General features: G+C 44.6%; 1 protein-coding gene across 1 annotated transcript in view; it reads left to right on the top strand.

Moving 5' to 3' along the window:
* noi (splicing factor 3a subunit 3 noi) overlaps positions 1–22485 on the top strand; it is a 68239-nt gene that overhangs the window by 29939 nt on the left and 15815 nt on the right. Inside the window, exons 3-4 of the mRNA XM_068361034.1 lie at positions 5285–5438; positions 10247–10460. Of these exons, the coding sequence (XP_068217135.1) occupies positions 5285–5438; positions 10247–10460 (368 nt within the window). The remainder of the gene's footprint in view (positions 1–5284; positions 5439–10246; positions 10461–22485) is intronic.

Here is a 22485-nt window from a genome sequence, read left to right as displayed (position 1 = left end):
CGCGTAAGAAGGTACTCCAAGGCCTCCACGCTCTTCGTCTCACTGCCTTCAGAGTATCCAAAGACTCTCGAGAACTAGAGGTTTTTTCGAAGGAGGCAACCAGAGCGATTGTTAGAGCAAGGAGAACATCCACCCTTAGAGTCTACCAATCGAAGTGGGAAATCTTCCTAAACTGGTGCAAGTCAGTATCCGTATCCTCGACCAGTACCTCTGTAACTCAAATAGCTGACTTCCTCTTATATCTGAGGAAAGAGCGATCTCTTTCAGCTCCCACTTTCAAGGGTTACAGAAGCATGTTGGCATCAGTCTTCCGTCACAGAGGCTTAGATCTTTCCAACAATAAAGATCTACAGGACCTCCTTAAGTCTTTTGAGACCACGAAGGAGCGTCGTTTGGTTACACCTGGTTGGAATTTAGACGTGGTTCTAAGATTCCTTATGTTAGACAGGTTCGAACCACTTCAATCAGCCTCCCTGAAAGATCTCACCTTTAAGACTCTTTTCCTGATATGCTTAACCACAGCTAAAAGAGTCAGTGAGATTCATGCCTTCAGCAAGAACATCGGATTTTCATCCGAAACGGCTACATGTTCTTCATCTTGGTTTTCTAGCCAAACACGAGCTGCCTTCTCGGCCTTGACCAATATCGTTCGTTATTCCAAACTTATCGTATGGTTGGAAATGAACTAGCAAGAGTATTATGTCCTGTAAGAGCTCTTAAGTTCTATTTTAAAAACCTTTACGAGGCCCGTCTGAAGCTTTATGGTGTTCAGTTAAGAATTCATCTTTGCCTATGTCAGAGAATTCTTTATCCTATTATTTTCAGACTGTTAATACGAGAAGCTCATTCCCTTCTGAATGAGGAAGACCAAGCTTTGCTGAAGGTAAGGACACACGAAGTTAGAGCTGTCACAACTTCCGTGACCTTTAAACAAAATAGATCTCTGCAAAATATATTCGACGCAACCTTTTGGAAAAGCTAATCAGTGTTCGCGTCTTTTATCTTAAGAATGTCCAGTCTCTTTACGAGAACTGCTACACTCTGGGACCATTCGTAGCAACGAGTGCAGTAGTGGTGGGGGCTCCACCACTACAATTCCCTAATTCCAGAACCTTTTTAATCTTTCTCTTGAAATATTTCTGGGTTGTCCGGAAGGCTAAGAAGCCTTCCGCATCCTGGTTGATTTGGCGGGTGGTCAAATTCTTTCTTGAGAAGCGCCTAGATTAGAGGTTGTGATGAGGTCCTTTAGTATGGGTTGCAGCCCTTCATACTTCAGCACCTAGGAGTCGCTCAGCATCCTAAGAGGATCGCTAGGCTCAGTAAGGAAGACGTACTTAAAAAGGCAGAGTAATGGTTCAAGTCGACTTCCTTACCAGGTACTTATTTATTTTATGTTTGTTATTTTGAATAACTGCTAAAATAAGATACGGGATACTTAGCTTCTAATGTTAACATGTATGCTGGTCTCCACCCACCACCCTGGGTGTGAATCAGCTACATGATCATCGGGTAAGATTAATATTGAAAAATGTTATTTTCCTTAGTAAAATAAATTTTTGAATATACTTACCCGATGATCATGAATTTAAGGACCCTCCCTTCCTCCCCATAGAGAACCAGTGGACCGAGGAGAAAATTGAGTTCTTGTTGACAAGAAGTACTTGAGTACCTGCTCACAGATGGCGCTGTTGTGTACACCCCCACCTGTATAGCGATCGCTGGCGTATCCCGACCTTAGATTTCTGTCGGGCAACAGAGTTGACAGCTACATGATCATCGGGTAAGTATATTCAAAAATTTATTTTACTAAGGAAAATAACATTTTATGTAAACAGTAGAAAACCAATAAAAAACAATACGAGCCCATTAAGAGACTCAAAGGGTAATCTTATAACAAATGATTGGGAAAAGCTGAACTGATGATTTATTGATTTGAGGTTTTCTGGCCAAACTGATGAATGCATATATCACAACTGTATTCACTAGGGAAGAATCAGCGACCCTTCCCGAACCATCTATCAAATATGAAGGGCCACAACCATTAAATAGAATCATCTTTACAATGGATGATATCAAAAATAAAATAAAAGGACTCAGTAAGTCTAAAGCACCAGGTCCAAATGATATTCCTCCAAGAGACATTATAGAACTAGAAGAAGAGATAACCCCACACTTATACAAAATGTTCTGAAAGAAAGCCAATGAAATAAAGGCACCACAAGGACGAAACTAGGCAGTGTTCCTCCAATCTACAAGAAGGGACCAAAAGAAGAACCTGGCAACTACAGACCTGTATGTCTAACTTCAGTGCCTTTCAAAATTTTCTAATCAATTATAGTAGAGTAGAACACATAGAGAAAAAAAATCTTCTGATAGACCGATAATATGGTTTTAGACAAAAGAGATCATGTGTGACAAATCTTTTGCTACTTTTCCACTATGTGTTTAGCATTTACGACAAAAGCAGGGCAATAGACATCATATACCTAGATTTTCAAAAGACTTTTGACAAAGTTCCTCTGAGGTAGTAGGTTGGCCAAGGCACCAGCCACCCGTTGAGATACTACCGCTAGAGAATTATTGGGTCCTTTGACTGGTCAGACAGTACTATATTGGATCCTTCTTTCTGGTTACTGTTCATTTTCTGTTTGCCTCCACATACACCGAATAGTCTGGCCTATCCTTTACAGATTCTCCTCTGTCCTCATACAACTGACAACACTGATTATCAAACAATTCTTCTTCACCCAAGGGATGTAATTGTTCAGTGGCCACTTTCCTCTTGGTGAGGGTAGAAGAGACTCTAGCTCTGGTAAGCAGCTCTTCTAGGAGGACACTCCAAAATCAAACCCTTGTTCTCTAGTCTTGTGTAGTGCCATAGCCTCTGTACCATGGTCTTCAGTGCACTGTCCTGGGTTAGAGTTCACTTGCTTGACGGTACACTCGGGCACACTATTCTATCTTATTTCTCTTCCTCTTGTTTCGTTAAAGTTTTTATAGTTTATTTAGGAAATATTTATTTTAATGTTGTTACTGTTCTTAAGATATTTTATTTTTCCTTGTTTTTTTTTTCCTCACTGTTGGAGCCCCTGGGCTTGTAACATCCTGTTTTTCCAACTATGGTTTTAGCTTAGCAAATAATAATAATAATAATAATAATGATAATAATAATAATAAAAAAAAATTAATGCCATCATTGACAAGCCAGCTGAATTGATCAAAGATTGGCTAACAAACAGAAAACGGAGAGTTGTAATCAATGGAGAATCTTCAGAGTGGGCAGCTTACAAGCGTAGTACCTCAAGGATCCGTCCTTGGCCCATTGCTATTTCTGATCTACATTAACAACATAGATTTAGGATTAACTAGTAGAATAGCCAAATTTGCTGACGATACAAAATTAGGCATAAATGCTGTGAACTCAGAAAACATAGAAGCCTTAAGAGAAGATCTAGTAAAGCTATGAGAATGGTCCAGAAAATGGCAAATGCCTTTCAACTGTGGGAAATGTAAAGTCGTGCACATAGGTTATAGTAACTCACAGTCAGATTACTCATTACTGGGTAATGAAATAGAAAGTGTGGACCAAGAGGAAGATCTCGGTATTATTATCAGCGAGGATTTCAAGTTCACCAAACAGAGCATAAAAGCTGAAAAGAAAGCACAGAAACTAATAGGCTGCATAAAGAGACAGTTTGAATTAAAAAATAAAGACACTGTACTACAGCTGTACACATCACTAGGAAGACCCCATCTAGAATATGGAATTCACTTCTGGACTCCCAGTATTCAGAAGAATATAGATAGACAGAAAGTAATATGAACTAAGGTCACCAAACTAGTTCCAATACTAAGGCAATTCGCATATAGTCGGAGGATGGAACATTTAAGCCTTCCCAACATATTCCAAAAAATAAGAAGAAAAAAAGAAATAAGATAGAATAGTGTATCTGATTGTACCCTCAAGCAAGAGAACTCTAACTGAAGACAGTGGAAACCCATGGTACAGAGGCAATAGAACTATCCAAGACTAGAGAACAATGGTTTGATTTTGAAGTGTCCTCCTAGAAGAGCTGCTTACCATAGCTAAAAGTCTCTTTTACCCTGTTATAAGAAACAGGATTCACCGACTCCCTCTTATAGTTTCTTGTAATCTGTGCACCTGCCTCCCAACCCTACTGATTTCTTGGAGCTAATTGGCTGGACTAAACTAGAATTTGAGGCAATTGGCTGTTGTGGGTTTGAGGATTCAGGAAGGCATGCATAGTGTTGTTGTCTGTCACTGATCATCATTTCTTTATGCATGTAACTGTTGGGGATGAGGTTCCATTTTGATAATCTGAATGGGTTACATTTCAAGTACAGTAATGCAATTTTTATGTCTGTTCAACATATATCAATTTCAATTTCATATTGCTCATTCTTGAATATCAAGAAAATAAAATCCATGTTTTTGCAGTATTTTACTTCACATGAAAGCTTATTGATGTAGATATCTGGTTTTTATAAAATGACAATAGGTTATAAGTACTTTTTCATGTTTAGTATGTGTATAAGGAACGCTTAAGTCACTTTATAGGGCAAAAATCTGACCAATGTTGAAAATCGACTTCCATCAGGTTTCTTGGCACCAGTTATGTGGGGTAAGGTATTGCTGTCAGAGGGTAATATAATGAATTTTTGTTTTTTTGTTTTTTTTGACTTATTATGATTATAGTAAGCAGTGCAGTTTGCTTCATAGATTTGGGTATACTGTATGGCAAGCTAAGGAGACATCTGACACCTATTAATGTGGCAAGTTTAGTAATATCCCTTTGTGATAAAAAGAACATTTACCAGACAACATAGTTGATTAAGTACGGTAACTGTATTAATCTATGGTTAATGCATACTATAGTAAAATTATAAACACCATTGAGATACGATTAACACCTTTATATGTGGTCAAGGCATCATGGAGTTGCAGATACCTCCTCAGATTGCATTGATGTGAACAGAAATTTATGATGTCCTCAGTGTATTAAAAATTATCCAAGACTGAAATACAGTATGTCAAGAAACAGTAATTTTTGTCATGTTGAGGGATTACAAGTTTCATTTTATAACAAGTTATATCTTTACCCTCAAGTTTGATAGAACTTTGCTACAGTGCAGTATAGGGTACTTGTTTTTTCTGATTTAATGGCAAGATAAATTTTAGAATATTTATCTTTAATCGTCATCTTTTTTAGATTTCTGGATCATGTACTGTACTGACTAATTCTGTTTGATAATTTCCTTCCAGATAAGTGTTCCCATGAGTGTAGAATTTGAAGAAATCAACAAGCAACGAGAAGCTAATGATGAAAATCTTGTTATGGTAGATTTTACAGATGAAGAAGGATATGGCAAATACTTGGACTTGCATGAATGCTATAATAAATATCTAAACATCAAAGGTAGGACAATTAATTTACTATAGGAAACAGATAAAGTTTCTTTCATGTTTATTTTTTCAGTTAAGTCAGTAGGTCAGTTACAGCAGCATCACCTCTCCATAAGATACTACCAATAACCCATGTATAATTTTTTCATTCTTACCTCTTAATTTTCATCCCTTTCCCTCATGTCATCTTGTAAAATTAAAATTTATTCAATTTTTACTTTTATTTTATTCAGGCTTTGGATAAACTGGTTATTAAGAAATAAATGTAAAGTGAGCATTTAAAAAAGATGAAATTTATGGTAAGAGTTAGCAGGGAATTTCCCTGTGATCCCCTCAATAAACTTTTTGTATTATGAATTGTGACATTATCTTTCAGAAGATGATAAAAAATGCAATTTCTAGTAAGCAAGTTCCACTTTTCAAAGACAAAAAGTAATAAAAACTTTAGATTCACAGTTTCCTTAAAAGTAATTTGTCCTTACGCATATACAAACCTTTTTATCTTTTATATGGGGTTATGTTTTCAGCGACACTGGAACATCCATTGAATCGTTGAGGTAGTTGGTTAATGACAGATAGCACGAGGGCGAAGACCCATCCACTCTCCTGTCACAGAATTCTGTAGCCCCTTTTGTATTTGGCTTTAGTCTTCCCTTTACTATTGGATTCTTTTATGTCTATTTGTGATTAGTGTGGGTTTATATTTTTTGCCTGTGTTTTTTGCTTATAAGTGGAAGTGCACCAAAAAGTAAGGATGGGGGAAAGTGAATTTTGTTTCTGTGAGGACACAGACCATGTAAACCCCAAGTGTAGTGTACCTTTGTAAAAAGATGACTAAGTTGTGGTGGCTTATTGGGAGCATCCCTGCCCGCGCTCGCCAGACTGGGGTTCAAGTCCCACTCAAGCTTGATAGTTTCTTGTTGTGTTTCCACCCTCACCATTCTTGTGAGCTAAGGATGGGGGTTTTGGGGAGCCTATAGGTCTACCAGCAGGCAATACTTGGCCCTTCCTGGTCCTAGTTTGGGTGGAGAGGAGGCTTGGGCACTGATTATGTGATCAGTCTCTAAGGCATTGTCCTGTTTGTCAGAGCAATAACTCTGTCATTCTTGAGTGGCCTTTAAATCTTAAACCTTTAAAGTGGACTCCCTAATTTGAAGTGTTGTTCTTTCTCTTCTGATCTGAAGATGATAAACTGAGAAAACAGACTGATTACTTGTCTGAGTCGTGTCTTTGTTGCTAATAAAATTTTGAAGATGAGAGATGCTTTCCTATTTGGCTTTTCTAATCTGATTTTGGTATATTTTTAATCTTATGTTGGCACGTATTAGGGACTTTTACCTTTTCCCAACTTAACTGGTATGAGATGTAAGTTTAAGATGCCACCAGTGACCCTAAGGATGTTTGGTAGCTCCACTCTCTCTCACACTGTCATATGTTATATAGTAATGGAGGCAGTAACAATTTTTATAGATCACCTTACTCTAGGAGTAGATATTTGTACAGTATCCCTGGAAACTTAATCTGGAGATCTTAGGACTTCTTGCCCTTCTTTTTTGGGGCAGAGTTGGCAGGAGACCCCATAAATCTTGTGTAATGCAGCTGGAGAAGTATTGGGGCTTCAGTAATCTGTATTCAACTTCACATCTAGTGGGGTCTTGTTTCCTCAAATACTAGTGCCATTGCTAGGAAATGGTAGCAGACCTGAGTAGCACAAATGATAAAACATGATTCCCTTTTGCTATTTTGAGAGGCAAACCCTTGCTAGATTTAGTCCCAATTAAGGAGGCAGTTTTTCATTTGGCTTTTAACAAAGGTCATAGAGCTTGTGATGCCCTTACAATATCCTATGTTATACAGAAATCCCTTGATTGTGGTCAGGAAGTTTGTAAGATTGAGCTTGATTTCAGTGCTGCCTTTGACCTTGTTAATCATGAGGCAATTTTTTTCAAACTGATACAGTTGGGAGTAGGTGGGTCTTTTCTTAGTATCATTGTTAAATTTTTAAATAAATGATTGCAAATAGTTGTTGTTGATGGGCACCGTAGTGGGTATATGAATGCAATATCTGGTGTTCTCAGGGTAATGTTCTGGTCCCATTACTTTTCATACTACTGTACTGTATGTATACATTGCATGTGATTTGGCCTAGAAAACAAGCTTATTGCATATGGAGATGAGGCAACTCTCTTAGTATCAATTCCATCTGAATGTAGATCTGGGGTTGCTGAATCCCTTAACCCTTTCACTATGATGATATCGTTTGATGTCAAAACATGCCTAGTACGACTCACGCTGATGTCAAAATATGTTGTTTACAATTTTAAGACCTATGGAAGTTAGAAATATTCGTTTCTCCTACTAAAGTGTACAGCACATAATCGTATATTATACCTAAGGATTTCTCACTAAATAATCTCCTCCCCTTTTTTATTTTACCCCCCCCCCTTCTCCATTTTTTTCATTTTCAGCGAACCAATGAAGACTTTGGAATTCTAGTCTTCACTTCTGACTGTTTATTGGCCAATTTAGTGTGTTTTTGTTACCGTGCATAATCACACCACTCTTTAGCCAATGGCAACAGTCCGTACGTGAGGCATAACTCTAAACCCACTTACAACCCACAGTATAGAGATGTATCTCTCGTCAACTTGCACCCCACCATTAACAGAGACACTTGGGATTCTAGTCTTTATTTCTGGTTGTGAGTGGGTTATTTATGTGTATTTATATGTTGGCCTACATGACAAAGCATACAGGAAGTATTTTCTGAAACTTAACTGTGTCGCTTTCTCTCCCCCTCCCTCCAAGTGACGCTAACTCTTCCCATCTACCACCCACTAACAATGCCATGCAAGTTATATAGAGCTGCTCTTTTGGTGTAATTCAATCACAAAATATCAAAAACTGAATTATCTCCATACTATAAATAATTACTGGAAAAAATGTCCATTCATATAAGTCTTCACCTTATTATTTCGCGTCTCCACCCCATTTATTTTTCGATTTGCATGCTTTTATTGTTCTGTGACTAGCATGCGGTAGGCACTATTGCATCATGTTTCCAAATCGCTCAGAAATGCTTAGTTATCTGGTCATATTATTGTAGGAATATGTTTTACATTCTTTTACAGTGTGGTATGATTATGGGTATCCCAATACCTTTTATGGTGTTCCTTGTGTTTTTTATCAGCATTGACCCAGGCTAGTTCCACCCTGGCCGTCAGCCATGCCTGGTATTTTTCACTTGTGCACCATCCCCTTCTTTCACTTAAACTTAATAGTTTAGTGAGGCTGCCCATCCTCCCAGGCTGTCGACTCGTCTCAGCAGCGAGCTGCAGTCCTCAAGGTCGCTCTGGGAGTTGGATAGTGTTTTATCGTTGTCCTAGGGTGACTGTTTTCACTTTCCAGTTAGCCTATATGTTTGGCGAGGCAGCACAGGTCTTGGGAACTTGTTCCCTCTGTCTATTTCTTCAGGATTTGGAGATGTTCTTCCCATGTCGATGAATATATCACAGAATCGTTGAGATATACGCCTACTCCTTCAGTCATAGAAGGTTATCCTTCACTTGTTGAAAGGTACCTGGGGCGTTCATTAGACCAAATGGTAAGACGGTGTATTGATATATCCCAAATGAGGTTATAAAAGCTGATAATTTTGTGTTGTCGTCCAAAGGAATTTGGAAATAGCCTTTTAACAAGTCAATCTTAGAGATGAACCTCACTTGTCTGATATTGTCGAGTAGTTGGTCTATGAGTGGCAATGGCTAATTATCGGCCACACTGATCAAATTCAACTTTCGGTAGTCCATACACATCCTGAAAGATCCGTCTGGTTTCTTCATGAGCAAGCATGGAGAACTGTAAGGGCTAGAACTTTGTTCGGCTAATCCGTTTTGTAACAAATAGTTCACTTCTTTTCTCATGACTTCTCTGTGATACGGCAACAGTCAATAAGCGCGTTGTTTAAACAGTCTTTCCGTGGTTTTGAGGTGTATCTCATACGTCGTCAAGTTGGTTCGTTTTGGAACGTCCGAGACAATCTCAGGGAAACTTTTAATCAATCTACTTGATTCCTCTTGCTGCTCCTGGTTCAGACGAGTTAATTTCTCTTCCAAGTTCCAAATGATGGACGCATGGAGGACGGGAACATAAATATATACATATATAACACCATGCCGTGTCTGTTGATCTTGGGTATTAAAATCCAAAATTATATGCGTTTTATATTTAAAAATAGCAGGAGCTTTCACACACTTTTCAAAGTGCCTCTTCGGATGGAGAATAAAAAAGTTTTAAAATTTTTGAAAGGTAAATTAACAAATGAAAATTACAGAATGAAAGTAATTAAACAAAAGTAGTTATTGAAGCTAAAATATGCAACGCACATAATTTTAGATTTTAATACCAACAAAATTTGGAAATCTTGAAATTTTTTTTAACCATCTGGTGATCCTGGCTGTGATAAAAATTTTTTTCGTCATGTGTTAACCTTCTTATGTTGATGATTTGTAGTGTAAATCACAAAGGATTAAAGATAAATAGAAACTGAAAATTGCATTAGGAAGCTGAATAAATTCTTTATAGCTCTACCACCAGAAGGTTAAGATGTTATGTTATAGAAAATTTTTCCTTCTATTCTTTTCCTTTTTTCTTTCTATGATAATGTTGAATGACCTTTGAGGACTTACTGGTTTGTATTTTGTTTAGGTCCTTTATTCTGTTTACCGAGTCACATAAACCCATTTTTACAGTAGATTCCCATCTATCTTGTAATGAATTCTTTCGTATATTAGAAGTTTAATAAACCCTTTCTGTTTCCAGGTTTAGAGAAGATTGATTACATCAGCTATTTAACATTGTTTGATCGATTATATGAGATTGCAAAGGATAAAAAGACAACTCAATACAGGGAATATCTTCATGTTCTCTTGGACTATCTGTACTCCTATGTTGAAAGGGTGAAGCCCCTTCTTGATCTGGGTGAAGAACTTGATGGTGTCAACAAAGACTTCAATGAGCAGTGGGAGGCTGGAAGGTATATAAACTAGATTAATCTTATGATGTATTTTAAAGTATTGAGTAAAAATCTGTAATATTAATTAAAGGGTACTTTGAAATAATTAGAAATTAATGTACACATCACAGCAATGAAATATTAAATTTGTTCCGTAACCGAAATACAAACCACGCTATTTACAAGGGGTATTACTTTTAGCATAGCTGAAATGGCGAGCCATTAGAATTTAACGAGGGTGTATTACCCCCGCGCTAGTTAGCGGGGGGGTAGGGGAGTGGTAGCTAGCTACCCCTCCTCCCCCTCACACACAGGTGAATACTCACTTTAACTTTTGGCTCGGACTGTGACAGACGTCTCTGTCTTGGTCCTCGCTTGGCAGCCATTGTCTGTTTTGTCTTTACTTAATCGCTTACTTTTCATTTACTCAATATATATGTAAACATGTTTTCATGTTTGTATATATATTTGAGTATAGAAATAAGTAAGTTTCCTTTTCAGATGTGTGTGTGTAGTGTACAATATCTACGTGGAGGCCTCGGCAGTTAGGCCACCACGGCGTATTTTATGGGTGGCGATCGAGTTTGACTTATGTCTTTCTCTCTCTCTCTCTCTTGAGGTCGTTCACCCTTTTACTACGTGTTACTACGCCCTTGTAGCCTAGCTTCCTTTCCGTGTGGAGGGTTGCTACGCCGTACGTTTGTATCAATTAGTTATGAATCTAATTGTAGTTGTTTTTTTTTTTTTCAGCTTGTAGAACGATTCCTTTCGGGGTTTTCGTTCTTTCTTTAGTGTTCATTCATTTTTAAATTACATAATTACATAATTATAATTGTTATAATTCTGTTTTGGTTACAGCTCTCCTTCCGCGAGTGTAAGTGGTTGTGAGGGCACGAGCCTGTTGTGTAATTCTTGTTCCTTTCCCTCGGGATTCCTTTTCGGAGCCTTCCCCGGGGGAATGAATGTGTACTAATATTATTTTTTTACAGTTACCGATCTAGTTCGTTTCTGTAATATAGCAACGGTGTGAGCTGTCTGGTTGAGTCCTGGGGATTCGGCTGTTGCTGCCTCCCCCCTTGTATTTTCGTCAGGGGCGTGTCTCCTTCTACTGGTAGTACTCCCGTGTCGACGGACAGCTCTCCAGTTCATTTTAGAACAGTCAGGAGGCTTGCCTCCTTGGGCGGATAACTTTCCTTCCGAGGGAAGTTTTTTCCTGTCCAGGCTTGAGTTTTTCCCCTTTTGGGGGGTTCTTCTCTTGCCTTTTTTTTTTTCGTGCGACTATGCTCTTGGTGCTGAGCGGTCGCACCTGCAGTTTCGCTCAAGGGGCTGGGCAACTGCAGGAGCTCCTCTTCGGAGGATTGCTCCTTTTAGGTCACTGGCTGACCAGTCTCTTCCACGAAGTGTTTCTCTTTCGTTCGCGAGAGAGTACACTCATAGAGACTCCTCTTCGGAGGTTTCATCTGTTGCTGTTGCTGTTGGCCTCCCTCGCCGTAAGGCCCACCGTCCGCCTCGTCGTAAGGGCCTCTCATCTCCCTATAAGGGTGCTTGAGGCGCCTTTTTGGATCTCCGTTTGCAGCCTACAACTCCTTTTTCTCGATCTTCCGCCTTGGTGCAGATGGACAGCAGTCTGATCTCGTCTTCCGACGGGCAACGGTCTTCCCGACGGACAACGGTCTGCCCGACGGACAACGGTCTGCCCGACGGACAACGGTCTGCCCGACGGACAACGGTCTGCCCGACGGACAACGGTCTGCCCGACGGACAACGGTCTGCCCGGCGGACAACGATCCCTTCGGGGCAAAGGGTTGCCCCCACGGGGGTTCTTCCCTTGCGTGTCAGGGTTTCCCTGCGCGCCCTTCTGCTCATCAGCGCTCTCCTGTTCGTCAGCGCTTTCAAGATGATCTTCCCTGCGGTTCCTGTTGGTTCCTGTTGTGCGCCCACGTTCGCCCTCGCGATCTAGAACTTCGGTTCAGGTCGGGGTCAAGGACTCTTCTTCTTTGCGCAGGCTTCCACGCGTAGCCTTCTGCTCGTCAGCGATCATCAGCTCGCCAGCGATCATCAGCTCGACAGCGATCATCAGCCCGCCAGCGATCTCCGGATCGCCCACGTGTGTTACAGCCGGCACGCCAACGTTCTCCAACACTTCTGAAGGAACATGGTTCGCCAGCTACTATCTCACCTGCGCATGCTGATCGCCATCGCGCGACCCTCAACTGCGGATGCTGATCGCCATCGCGCGACCCTCAACTGCGGATGCTGATGGCCATTGCACAATCCTCAACTGCGGATGCTGATCGCCATCGCGCGACCCTCAACTGCGGATGCTGATCGCCATCGCGCGACCATCAACTGCAGATGCTGATCACCATCGCGCGACCCTCAACTGCGGATGCTGATCGCCATCGCGCGACCCTCAACGGCGGATGCTGATCGCCATCGCGCGACCCTCACCGGCGGATGCTGATCACCATTGCGCGACCCTCAACTGCGGATGCTGATCGCCATCGCACGACCCTCAACTGCAGATGCTGATCGCCATCGCGCGACCACACACCTGCGGATGCTGATCACCATCGCTCAACCCTGCGCATGCTGATCACCATCGCGCGACCCTCAACTGCGTATGCTGTTCGCCATCACGCGATCGCCCACCTGCAGATGCTGTTCGCCATCGCGCGACCGCTAACCTGCGCATGCTGATCGCCATCGCGCGACCCTGGCATGCTGATCACCATCACGCGACCCTGCGCATACTGATCACCATCGCGCGACCCTGCGCATACTGATCACTGCTCGCGATCGCTCACCTTCGCATACTGCTCGCCATCGCACGATCGCTCACCTGCGCATACTGCTCGCCATCGCACGATCGCTCACCTGCGCATACTGCTCGACCATCGCGTCGGCATATCACAACGCGCTATCGCCAACCTGCGCGTTAGCGCTCACCAGCTCACCACCGATCGCTTGTTGATCCATATCGCCAGCAGTCCTCCTCGCCCACGCGGCAGCGCGTTTCCTCGCCATCGCGCTAACGCTTGCGTTCGCCGCCTCGGACTCGCTCTCATCCACCTGCCCACCCTCACGACCGCTCGCCCGTGCAACTGCGCGACCGCTCGCCCGTGCAACCGCGCGACCGCTCGCCCGTGCAACCGCGCGACCGCTCGCCCGTGCAACCGCGCGACCGCTCGCCCGTGCAACCGCGCGACCGCTCGCCCGTGCAACCGCGCGACCGCTCGCCCGTGCAACCGCGCGACCGCTCGCCCGTGCAACCGCGCGACCGCTCGCCCGTGCAACCGCGCGACCGCTCGCCCGTGCAACGCGCGACCGCTCGCCCGTGCAACGCGCGACCGCTCGCCCGTGCAACGCGCGACCGCTCGCCCGTGCAACGCGCGACCGCTCGCCCGTGCAACCGCGCGACCGCTCGCCCGTGCAACCGCGCGACCACTCGCCTGCGCGCCCACACGCCCACGTGCCTGCACGTCTACGCTCATGCTCTCCAATGTTCGCCCACGCGCGAACCAACGGTTTTTTTCCATCGCGCAGACGGATGGTGTTCCGTCGCGCGAACCTACATTGTTTCTTCGCACAAATGTCGGCTTATTTCTTGCAGTATCCATTGCTCATCTATGGGTTATCGCCCGCCGACCACCAGGAATTCCCGTCGCGCGAGCTCCAGGGCAATTGCGACCAAGATTCCCAATGGGGTTTTCGCAGCATGACCAGCCTGGCGAGTTCTTCTGGGGCGTATTTCCAGAACACTGTCTCACCCCGTAAACACAGAGCATGGCACTTGCAAGAATAGGAGAAACTTAAGGGAGATCTGAGCAACACTCCTCTATTCCTGAACCTGGGTTAGCCCTTCCCTGTCATTCCCTGGAAGGATTTTTGGCGGGGGGGACTTTCCGTTCGAGATTTCTCCATCGGACAAGGGGTGACTGCTTACCTCTTCCTCTGGGAGCTTACCAGGTTCTCTCCCTCCTCGGTTACGGCCCGAGGTTTGGTTCAAGGAAGCTACAGGAAGATCAAGGGTACTTTCCTCCTCTCAAGCTCAGGCACCTTGGCCTTTCGTCGTTAAGTATCTAACTTACGGACAAGCTCGATGTTGTACCATCTGGACGCGCTGACTGAGGGCTTCCTTCGGGTGTCTCATCTGTGGAGGTCGACGACCTCAGACACCCGTCCATCCTTGAGAAGAGTTTGTTTGTACCCAAGGACAGAGACTTAGACAGCTGCTGTGCGGAGTAAATCGACTTCCGGTTTCACTCCTCCAAGGCGCTTTCTTCCAGACTCTGCAGGTCTCCAGCGCCTTTTCTTTCAACCACGTCGGCCTAAGTTATCGGCTACGACAACTGGGACAAGGTGTCCAATTGCAGTTTTCTCCTGTCAGGAACAGATGGCACGGGAGACTCCCCCGGGGGGGGGCATAGTCCTAAAAGGAGTTCACGAACTCTAGGATTGCAGGTTTTTCGCTGGGAGGATGCTTAAGGTTACTCATCCGAATGACAGCTTCCCGATGCCCATTCCCGCATATTCTCTGTGAGTAGCCAAGGATATCGCGCCTGCCGTCTCTGTCAGCGAATTCAGTGTCTCTGAACCTCTATGCCATAGCGTCAGCAGAGTTGCCCGGTTGGGCAGAATGATCCATACCTTAGGCGAAGGTCTTCCTTAGGATCATCGACGGCTTCACCCCCGGCCCCCTCAGTCGATCCTTTCTTGTAAGGAAGGATCTGAGAGGGGATGTCCATAGTCGACCTCTCAGCCCCGATCAAGTTTGTCGAACAAACTTCGGCCAGCAGAATCGATCAGACTGGTAACGAGGCGACAGGACTCCTTAAATCCTAGATCGGAAGGACGGGTACTTTCAGTTTCCATTCCATCCATCTTCCAGGGTGCTCGTCGAATTCAGCCTAGACTGCAAGTATTCCTGCTTATGATGCAGTGTGGCTATCCCGCCGTGGCATAGCAGGTTTGTTTCCCCAGAGAACTCTCCCTGCCTTCCTCTTGGCCGCTCAGGTGCAGGCTTCCGCCTCCTCTGCTGTTTGGAGGGCTGGTCAACTCCGGTAGGCTCGGGTTTCGACCTTCTTCAGCGCCGGGACAAGCTTCCGGATGCTTACCATGAGTGTGGGCTCATGGTATTTTGCTTGGAGCCTTCTCTTCCTCTGCCTCAACATCTGGAGTATCTGGCCATGATATTGAGTCAACCGCCTTACCACATTGGAAACCCCGCTTCTCGTCCATCCAGCGAGGTTAAGCAACGTCGGTACTTGGATGGGTGACCACCTGGGGACGCCAGATTCTGTTACCACATCCTCCGAGCCTTCCTTTCGGTTGACTGTGGCAAGACTGAGGAGAGTCGCAGTACCTGTTCTCAGTCAAACAGAGCTTTCAGCCCTACTTTGGAACGTTTCCTAGTTCTTCTTTCCTCATTGACCCGTCTATAGTCCGAACGGTCGCCTCAGGATAAGTTCCATGTGGGGCGATCCAAGTTCCGGTGGCTTCAGGCAATGTTTAACCGGACTCCCTGGCCCTATGGGACCAGCGGAACTATTAGACCTGCAATGGGTGTTGACCTATGGAGCCTCTTGATGGTAGTGGATATTCTCGTCCTTTCCCACATTCTTGATGCGGTTCTCGGACTCGTCAAAGGAAAGGGGGGGGGGCATGTTCCGGTCCAGGCCTATGGTCAAGACCTGAAGGATACCTTTCCATCATTCAGGCAGGCTTAGGGCCTTAGTCTGGCCCCTCTTCAGATCCTACAGCTCCTGCCGAGTCTCCCCGTTGCGCGTCGACTTCATTCTAACCAGCAGGGGACGCATTTTCACACCTTCACATCTTGCAGTAGAGATACCGGGATGATTGAGATTCTCTCAATACCACCATCGGCTCTCTCATTCCAGGCAGGGGAATGTTTCTCTCAGACTATCCGAGCAGAGCCTCATAGAGAGAGTGTACCTAGGGGTCTTTGACCTTGGGTAACCAGCAAGTGCTGGTCTGGGGGACCTGATCGCGACAGCTTGGAACCTCAAGCTTCCGCTAGTCTTCCCCCCAGTCTCAGACCCCGAGACACTGGCAAGATGCATTCCGGTGATGGTGGGACAACTTCGACGCCTGCGTCTTCCCTCCTTTTTGTCTGCGGACAATGGGCCTCAACAAGACCAGGTTGTCTGTCAACCTTTCAATGGGAGAGCTCCACTGGGACTACGCGCAGAACGGTTTCTGGACCCTCTGCTTCCCCTGACGGAACTCCCGGGAGAGCTTCTCCCACGGCGCAGACTACTCAAGCAACCACACTGCGACATCTCTCCCGAACCGGGGCGTCGCTTCGGCTTCATGCCTGGAGACACTACGCTTCCTCCTCTAGAAGAGACAACCCGCTACAGTCGCGGTACGGAGGTCGCGTCATCTGCGATAGTCATCCACAGGGGTCTCCCAGGCAAAGTGAAGAGTCTAAGGTGGTTGGTGCCGTGGGAGATATACCTCTTCCCTTGAGGCCTCTTCTCCAGCAATAACGGTCTTATTGCCTTTCGGCGGGAGGAAACTCCTTTCCGCTCTCGGCAATGAAGCCTGTCGCTCAGCCTTTCCCTGACCCTCAGGCTTAAAGGAATAACTTTTTCCTGCCCGCTGGATCTATCCTCGCTCATGCGAAGCTACGATCGTCCCTGCCCTAGTCGGAGGAAGACCTCCAACTTGGAGCATGGCTTGGACTTTTAGTCCTTTAAGAGATCTTCTCAAGACCCTTTTACGACAGGCCTCGGATTGTATTCCGCCTTGGGTCTTCTGCTCACTCTGGCCACGGCCAGTGTGTAAGCAATCTTCTTGGTCTCTTACTACTCCCCCCTTTCTAAGGAAGAGGGGAAGGCAACATTCAGGCTCGCTCCTGAGTTGTTGGCTAGACTCAGAATCTGAGGGTCCCGGCCCTTCGGTCCGATTCATTCAAGATTTCGAGTCTCCATTCTGTGTCTGATGTCCCAAGACCTTCTCTTTCTTGCCAGTAAGGAATAGAGAGGTTAGTGCTTGGAACAGCTGCAGTTTGTCCTCAGTTGCAGCCGATTTGGGAACACAAGGAGGACATGGGGGGAGAGTCACCAGTATACCTCTTCAGCCCGGACTCAAGGACATTCATCTCGTCCTGTCTTCAGACCCTCCCCCGTCACGTCGCCCTACAGCACGATGTTGGATACATCGCAACGTCCCTCGCCTTCGAGTAATCCTACTCTGTGACGCAGGTGCTACAAGCTGGAGTCTGGAAGCGTCTGATGACCTTCGCAGCCCGCTTCCTGCAGGGCGTGACCCACAGGAGTCTCGATACGTTTTCTATCGCTCTGTGGTGGCTACACAACAGCTGGTCTAACCTCAGGCTCCCTTTTGGACAGGTAGCAGAAGGTTGAGGGCATTGTTATCAGGTTTTAGTCTGCATGAACGAAAGAAGTATGTCTGGCCCTTACTTCTTTCTTCATCATCCCCTCTACGGGGAAGCAGCATCCTGGTCTCTGCATAGCTGACCTCGAACCTCTGCAGGTAAACCATGCTTCCTTGTGTTCCGAGTATTGAGTCAATACTGTCGCATCCCCCATACCCTGACGAGGTGGTATTGGGAACGTCCTAACCCAGAGTTCCTTCTGGAACTCCAGGTCAACTGCCTAGGACGAGTCACACTTCTTCCTTCACACACAAGCTTACGTAGGCCACATGGTTCCTTGCGGAGCAAGGAACTTGTGAGGTGCAGGGACTCCTTTTCTCGAGTGCGACTCACTCGGATTCTGAGTCCCCGGGTAAAGCCAAAGCCAGTATGGCTGGGGACTTTCCACTCTTCCTAAGGGATAAGTCACCCCTTGTAAATAGCGTGGTTTGTATTTCGGTTACGGAACAAATGACAAATTCGAAGATAATTTGTATTTTTCCTAACCATACAAACCTTAGCTATTTACACATATTTGCCCGCCAGCCCTGTCCCCCAAGACAAGTCCTACCTCTAAGTGAAAGTGAGTATTCACCTGTGTGTGAGGGGGAGGAGGGGTAGCTAGCTACCACTCCCCTACCCCCCCGCTAACTAGCGCGGGGGTAATACACCCTCGTTAAATTCTAATGGCTCGCCATTTCAGCTACGCTAAAAGTAATACCCCTTGTAAATAGTTAAGGTTTGTATGGTTAGGAAAAATACAAATTATCTTCGAATTTGTCATCTTAATTTACATTTACTGCAGAAAGTCTTAATACATTTTCTTGTGTCGTTTCACATATGCAGGCATTTTGATCAGCTGATCATCAGCCATTGTTGTGAAATCAGTGGGCAAATTTCTCATATATTTGTTTTCATACAAAGGCCTAAGATTCAATAATTTTTTAATGCTTTTACTATTTTTGTTTAATCGTGAATTTCATTTTTACTTTTTAAAATGCTAAAAAAAAAGTATTATACTAAGTGTTGATGATTAGTCTTTTCAAATGTGTTACAAAATGGTTAGATAGATTAGATATAAAAAAAGAAAGAAAATTTCTTATTTGTAGGATTTTAACTTTGTTGATTGAAATTGGTCAGTAACATTCATAGCTACAGTTCATCACATTCATATGGTACAAAAGAATTTTTGCTGATCATTAATTTTTAGGTGATATTCACTTCAGTAATGTGGAAAAATACTGTAAGGCAAACATCAATAAGATTTCATAATGGTATACAACTAATATTTACAATACTAGACTATTGTCCCAATAGTAACTACTAACATAGCTTTTGAATGTTTGGCAATGCAGGCTAGTCTACTTATTTTTAACAGAACTGTATTAAATACACTTCTGAATTATTGCCAAACGTCTGATGTGAGTAAAGAAAAATATGATAGATAAGAGTAAATATAATGGCTTGTTTGATTACTATTAACTAGATGTTCTACCTTGCATGATGAGATTACTTACTAATGCTTTTTCTTTAATTATGGTTAAAAATTTTCATTGTTCCTCCACTAGATACAAACCTTACGCTCTGTACATAGGAGTATTATGCTAGTTAGCAGGAAGGGAAGGGGAGGGCGTAACCCACCACTACGCTCACACCAGCACTAGTAAACACCATCGCTTTTTATTTTGATTCGATGGAGTGCAGAAGTGTGTGACTCCTCCACCAAACCCTAAATAAAAGATTTCCCATTTATTTAAAACTTGCCTAAAAAGCAGAAAATTTCCTTTTTCATTTTTTCTTTTCAGGTTTGGCTGTTAGATCCAAGAATGTGGGTTTGTCTTGGTAATGAAGGGCACTGTTGCGGTGCCTTCATGTCCACTGAGGAGACACATCCTCACAGTCTCTGTCCTAGTTTAGGGGTCACTTTTGTATGCATGTGTCTCCTTATTCAGTGTGTAGAGAGTAGTTGACCTCCCAGTAAACGAGACTTAGTAGGCGACTAAAGAAGAAGGCAAAGAGCGACCCTTCCCCTTTGAGGTCAGCCATGAAAGGGAAGAAACCTCGCCATCATTCTCTGTCAACTTGATCTCTCTGCAGTGACTGCTCATTCTTCTTCCCCTGGGAGTAGAATGAGTACGAATGGTGTCCTTTTTTACTCCGGAACAACCTTGCATGTCTGGGGCCTCCGTTGCTCTCCTTAGAAAAACAGCACCAACCACCGCCATAGCAGAACTTCTTTCTGACAGAGCAATTTGTCGTCTGTGGCCTTCCTTGGGGCTCACGGGTTCCCCGTGCAAGGAAAGGTTGCAAGTGGTCTTGCGTTTGGGCATGTGACGGGAGCAGAAATCCTTCCCAGGGGTTGATTTATCCCCAAGGCTCCGAAGAGTTTTGACCTAAAGAGTCTTGCGCCCGCTCAACTGTTTTGGCCTCACCTTCTGCTTGCCCCAATATTCGCTCTGCTTTGGCAGGCAGACAGGTGGGCGTTTGCAGCTGCTGACAATTACTCCTCAGAGTGGCTTGTTGGGTGACCCCTTTGGTGGGAAAATTAGGATCTAGCTTCAGCTATGTCCCAAAGGTGGTTCATGGAATTGATAATTTGGCTGGGTTTGCCCATCTGGAAGGGAGACGAAGTAAGCTTTCTGGAGTCCACCTCTTCTCCATCTGACACTCGGGGATCGAAGAAAATGACCTCCCAGGGAAAATAGTTTGCACAGATGCAAGCCCCAAGCTTCCATTTCGACTTTGGAACTCAAGGAGGGTCAAAAGAAGTAGAAGGAACAGTCCAGAACGTTCCCACTAGGAAGGGTAGTCCTCCAGCCATTCCACTGTTAGGAGGATGCTGATGGCAGTGGTGGATGTTCCACAGAACCAAGCCTTGGCCAGTTTCCTTATTAAGAGAGGGGTAAATCCTCCCTTTCACGAACTCTCTAACCCTTCATCGTTGATGTCAGAGTCCTATGCGAAGGGATCTGCGAAGGAGTAGGCCTTACGGGCCGAAGTCCAGACCATTATAGAGAAGGATGCTCTCCAGGAGGTGCCAGAAGGGTCCCCAGGCTTCTACAGTTGCTTATTTTTGGTCAAAAAGGCATCTGGTGGCTGGAGACCAGTCATTGACCTCTCAATCTTGAACAGGTTAGTTTGTCACACCCCGTTCAAGATGGAGACGATCAGACAGGCTGTCAGACCTGAGGACTTCATGATATCAGTAGACTTCAAGGATGCATACTTCCAGATTCCCATTCATCCATCCTCAAGGAAGTACCTAAGGTTCACGTTTGGAGGAAAGATACCAATTCAAGGTGCTGTGTTTCGGCCTGTCCAGAGCACCCCAGGTGTTCACACAGGTATTCACTCTGGTGTCCACACAGGTATTCACTCTGGTGTCCACCTTGGCACACAAGAACAGCATTCGTCTACTTCGATACCTAGACGATTGGCTGATTCTGGCAGAATCGAGGGAGTCCCTTTTCCTCCATCTGGACAGACTTCTCTCATTTTTCCAAGGTCTGGGAATCGTGGTAAATTATGAGAAGTCCCACCTGCTACCAACTCAGGATTTGGTATATATAGGAAGAAGAATTAGGACCAAATTAGAAAGATCTTTCTGTCCAAGGAACAAATAAAAAGACAGAGATAGACCAGACCTTCCTCTGTAGAGACAAATTGCTAGCACATCAGTGGCAAACGCTGTTGGGCCCTTGCTAGAGGAGCTAATTCCCAATGGTCATCTCTGCATCAGATCTCTTCAGTGGCAGTTGAAGACCTTTTGGTCTCACCACTTGAACCCACCGAGTATTCTGGTACCTATAGGGCAAAAACAAAATAGACCTGAGATGGTGGGTGTCAGACACCAACTTCCCCAGGGAAGTAGACATCTCTCCTCCCCTGGATTGGCTGCTTTTAACAGATGCTTCAAAAGAAGGTGGTGGCTGACCTGTTGCACCTCATGGTATCTGGACAGTGGTCCGAATCCGAACAGCAATGCCACATAAACCTGGAAATGAGGGTAGCCTTTCTAGCCTTCAAGCACTTATATCGGCTCCTTTCAGGGTACTTCATTGTGTTAATGAGCAACAATATGATGCTAGTGTCATGCCTAAATAAACAAGAAGGTACCTTTTCACAGCCCCTATGCCAGCTGGCAGTAGAAATCCTCAGGTAGACGGAAAACAGTTCGGTAGCTCTTACAGCCTGGTTCATAACAGGAAAGAAGAACGTGAAGGACTCGGATAGTAGGCTACAAATGGTTCTTGAAAAAAAAGATAGCCAACAAAGTTTTGACTGTGGGGTTCACCGACAATCGACCTGTTTGCAACATTCTTCAACCAGAAGCTTCCAGTGTACAGCTCTCCAGTACTGGACCCACAGGTTTTCTGGCAGGACACCTTCCAACACCCATGGGACAGGATTGGACGTCTAGTAAGGAGGCTCTTGAAGTCTGGGCATCTCAAGAGCTGTTGATGACCTTAATAGCTCCGCTGTGGCATCATGCAGAATGGTTTCTTGGCCTTCTGCATTTGCTCACAAAGACCCCAAGAAAAGTCCCCACACTTCTGATCTACTCAGACAACCTCACGTGAATATGTTCCATAGAGTAATTCCATCGCTTCGTCTTCACGCTTGGAGGTTATTCAACAATTGCTC

Source organism: Palaemon carinicauda, chromosome 37 (genome assembly GCF_036898095.1).
Source record: "Palaemon carinicauda isolate YSFRI2023 chromosome 37, ASM3689809v2, whole genome shotgun sequence".
NCBI classification, from domain to species: Eukaryota; Metazoa; Arthropoda; class Malacostraca; order Decapoda; family Palaemonidae; genus Palaemon; species Palaemon carinicauda.
The sequence above is the reverse complement of the archived record's forward strand: the minus strand, read 5'-3'. Positions and strand labels throughout refer to the sequence as shown.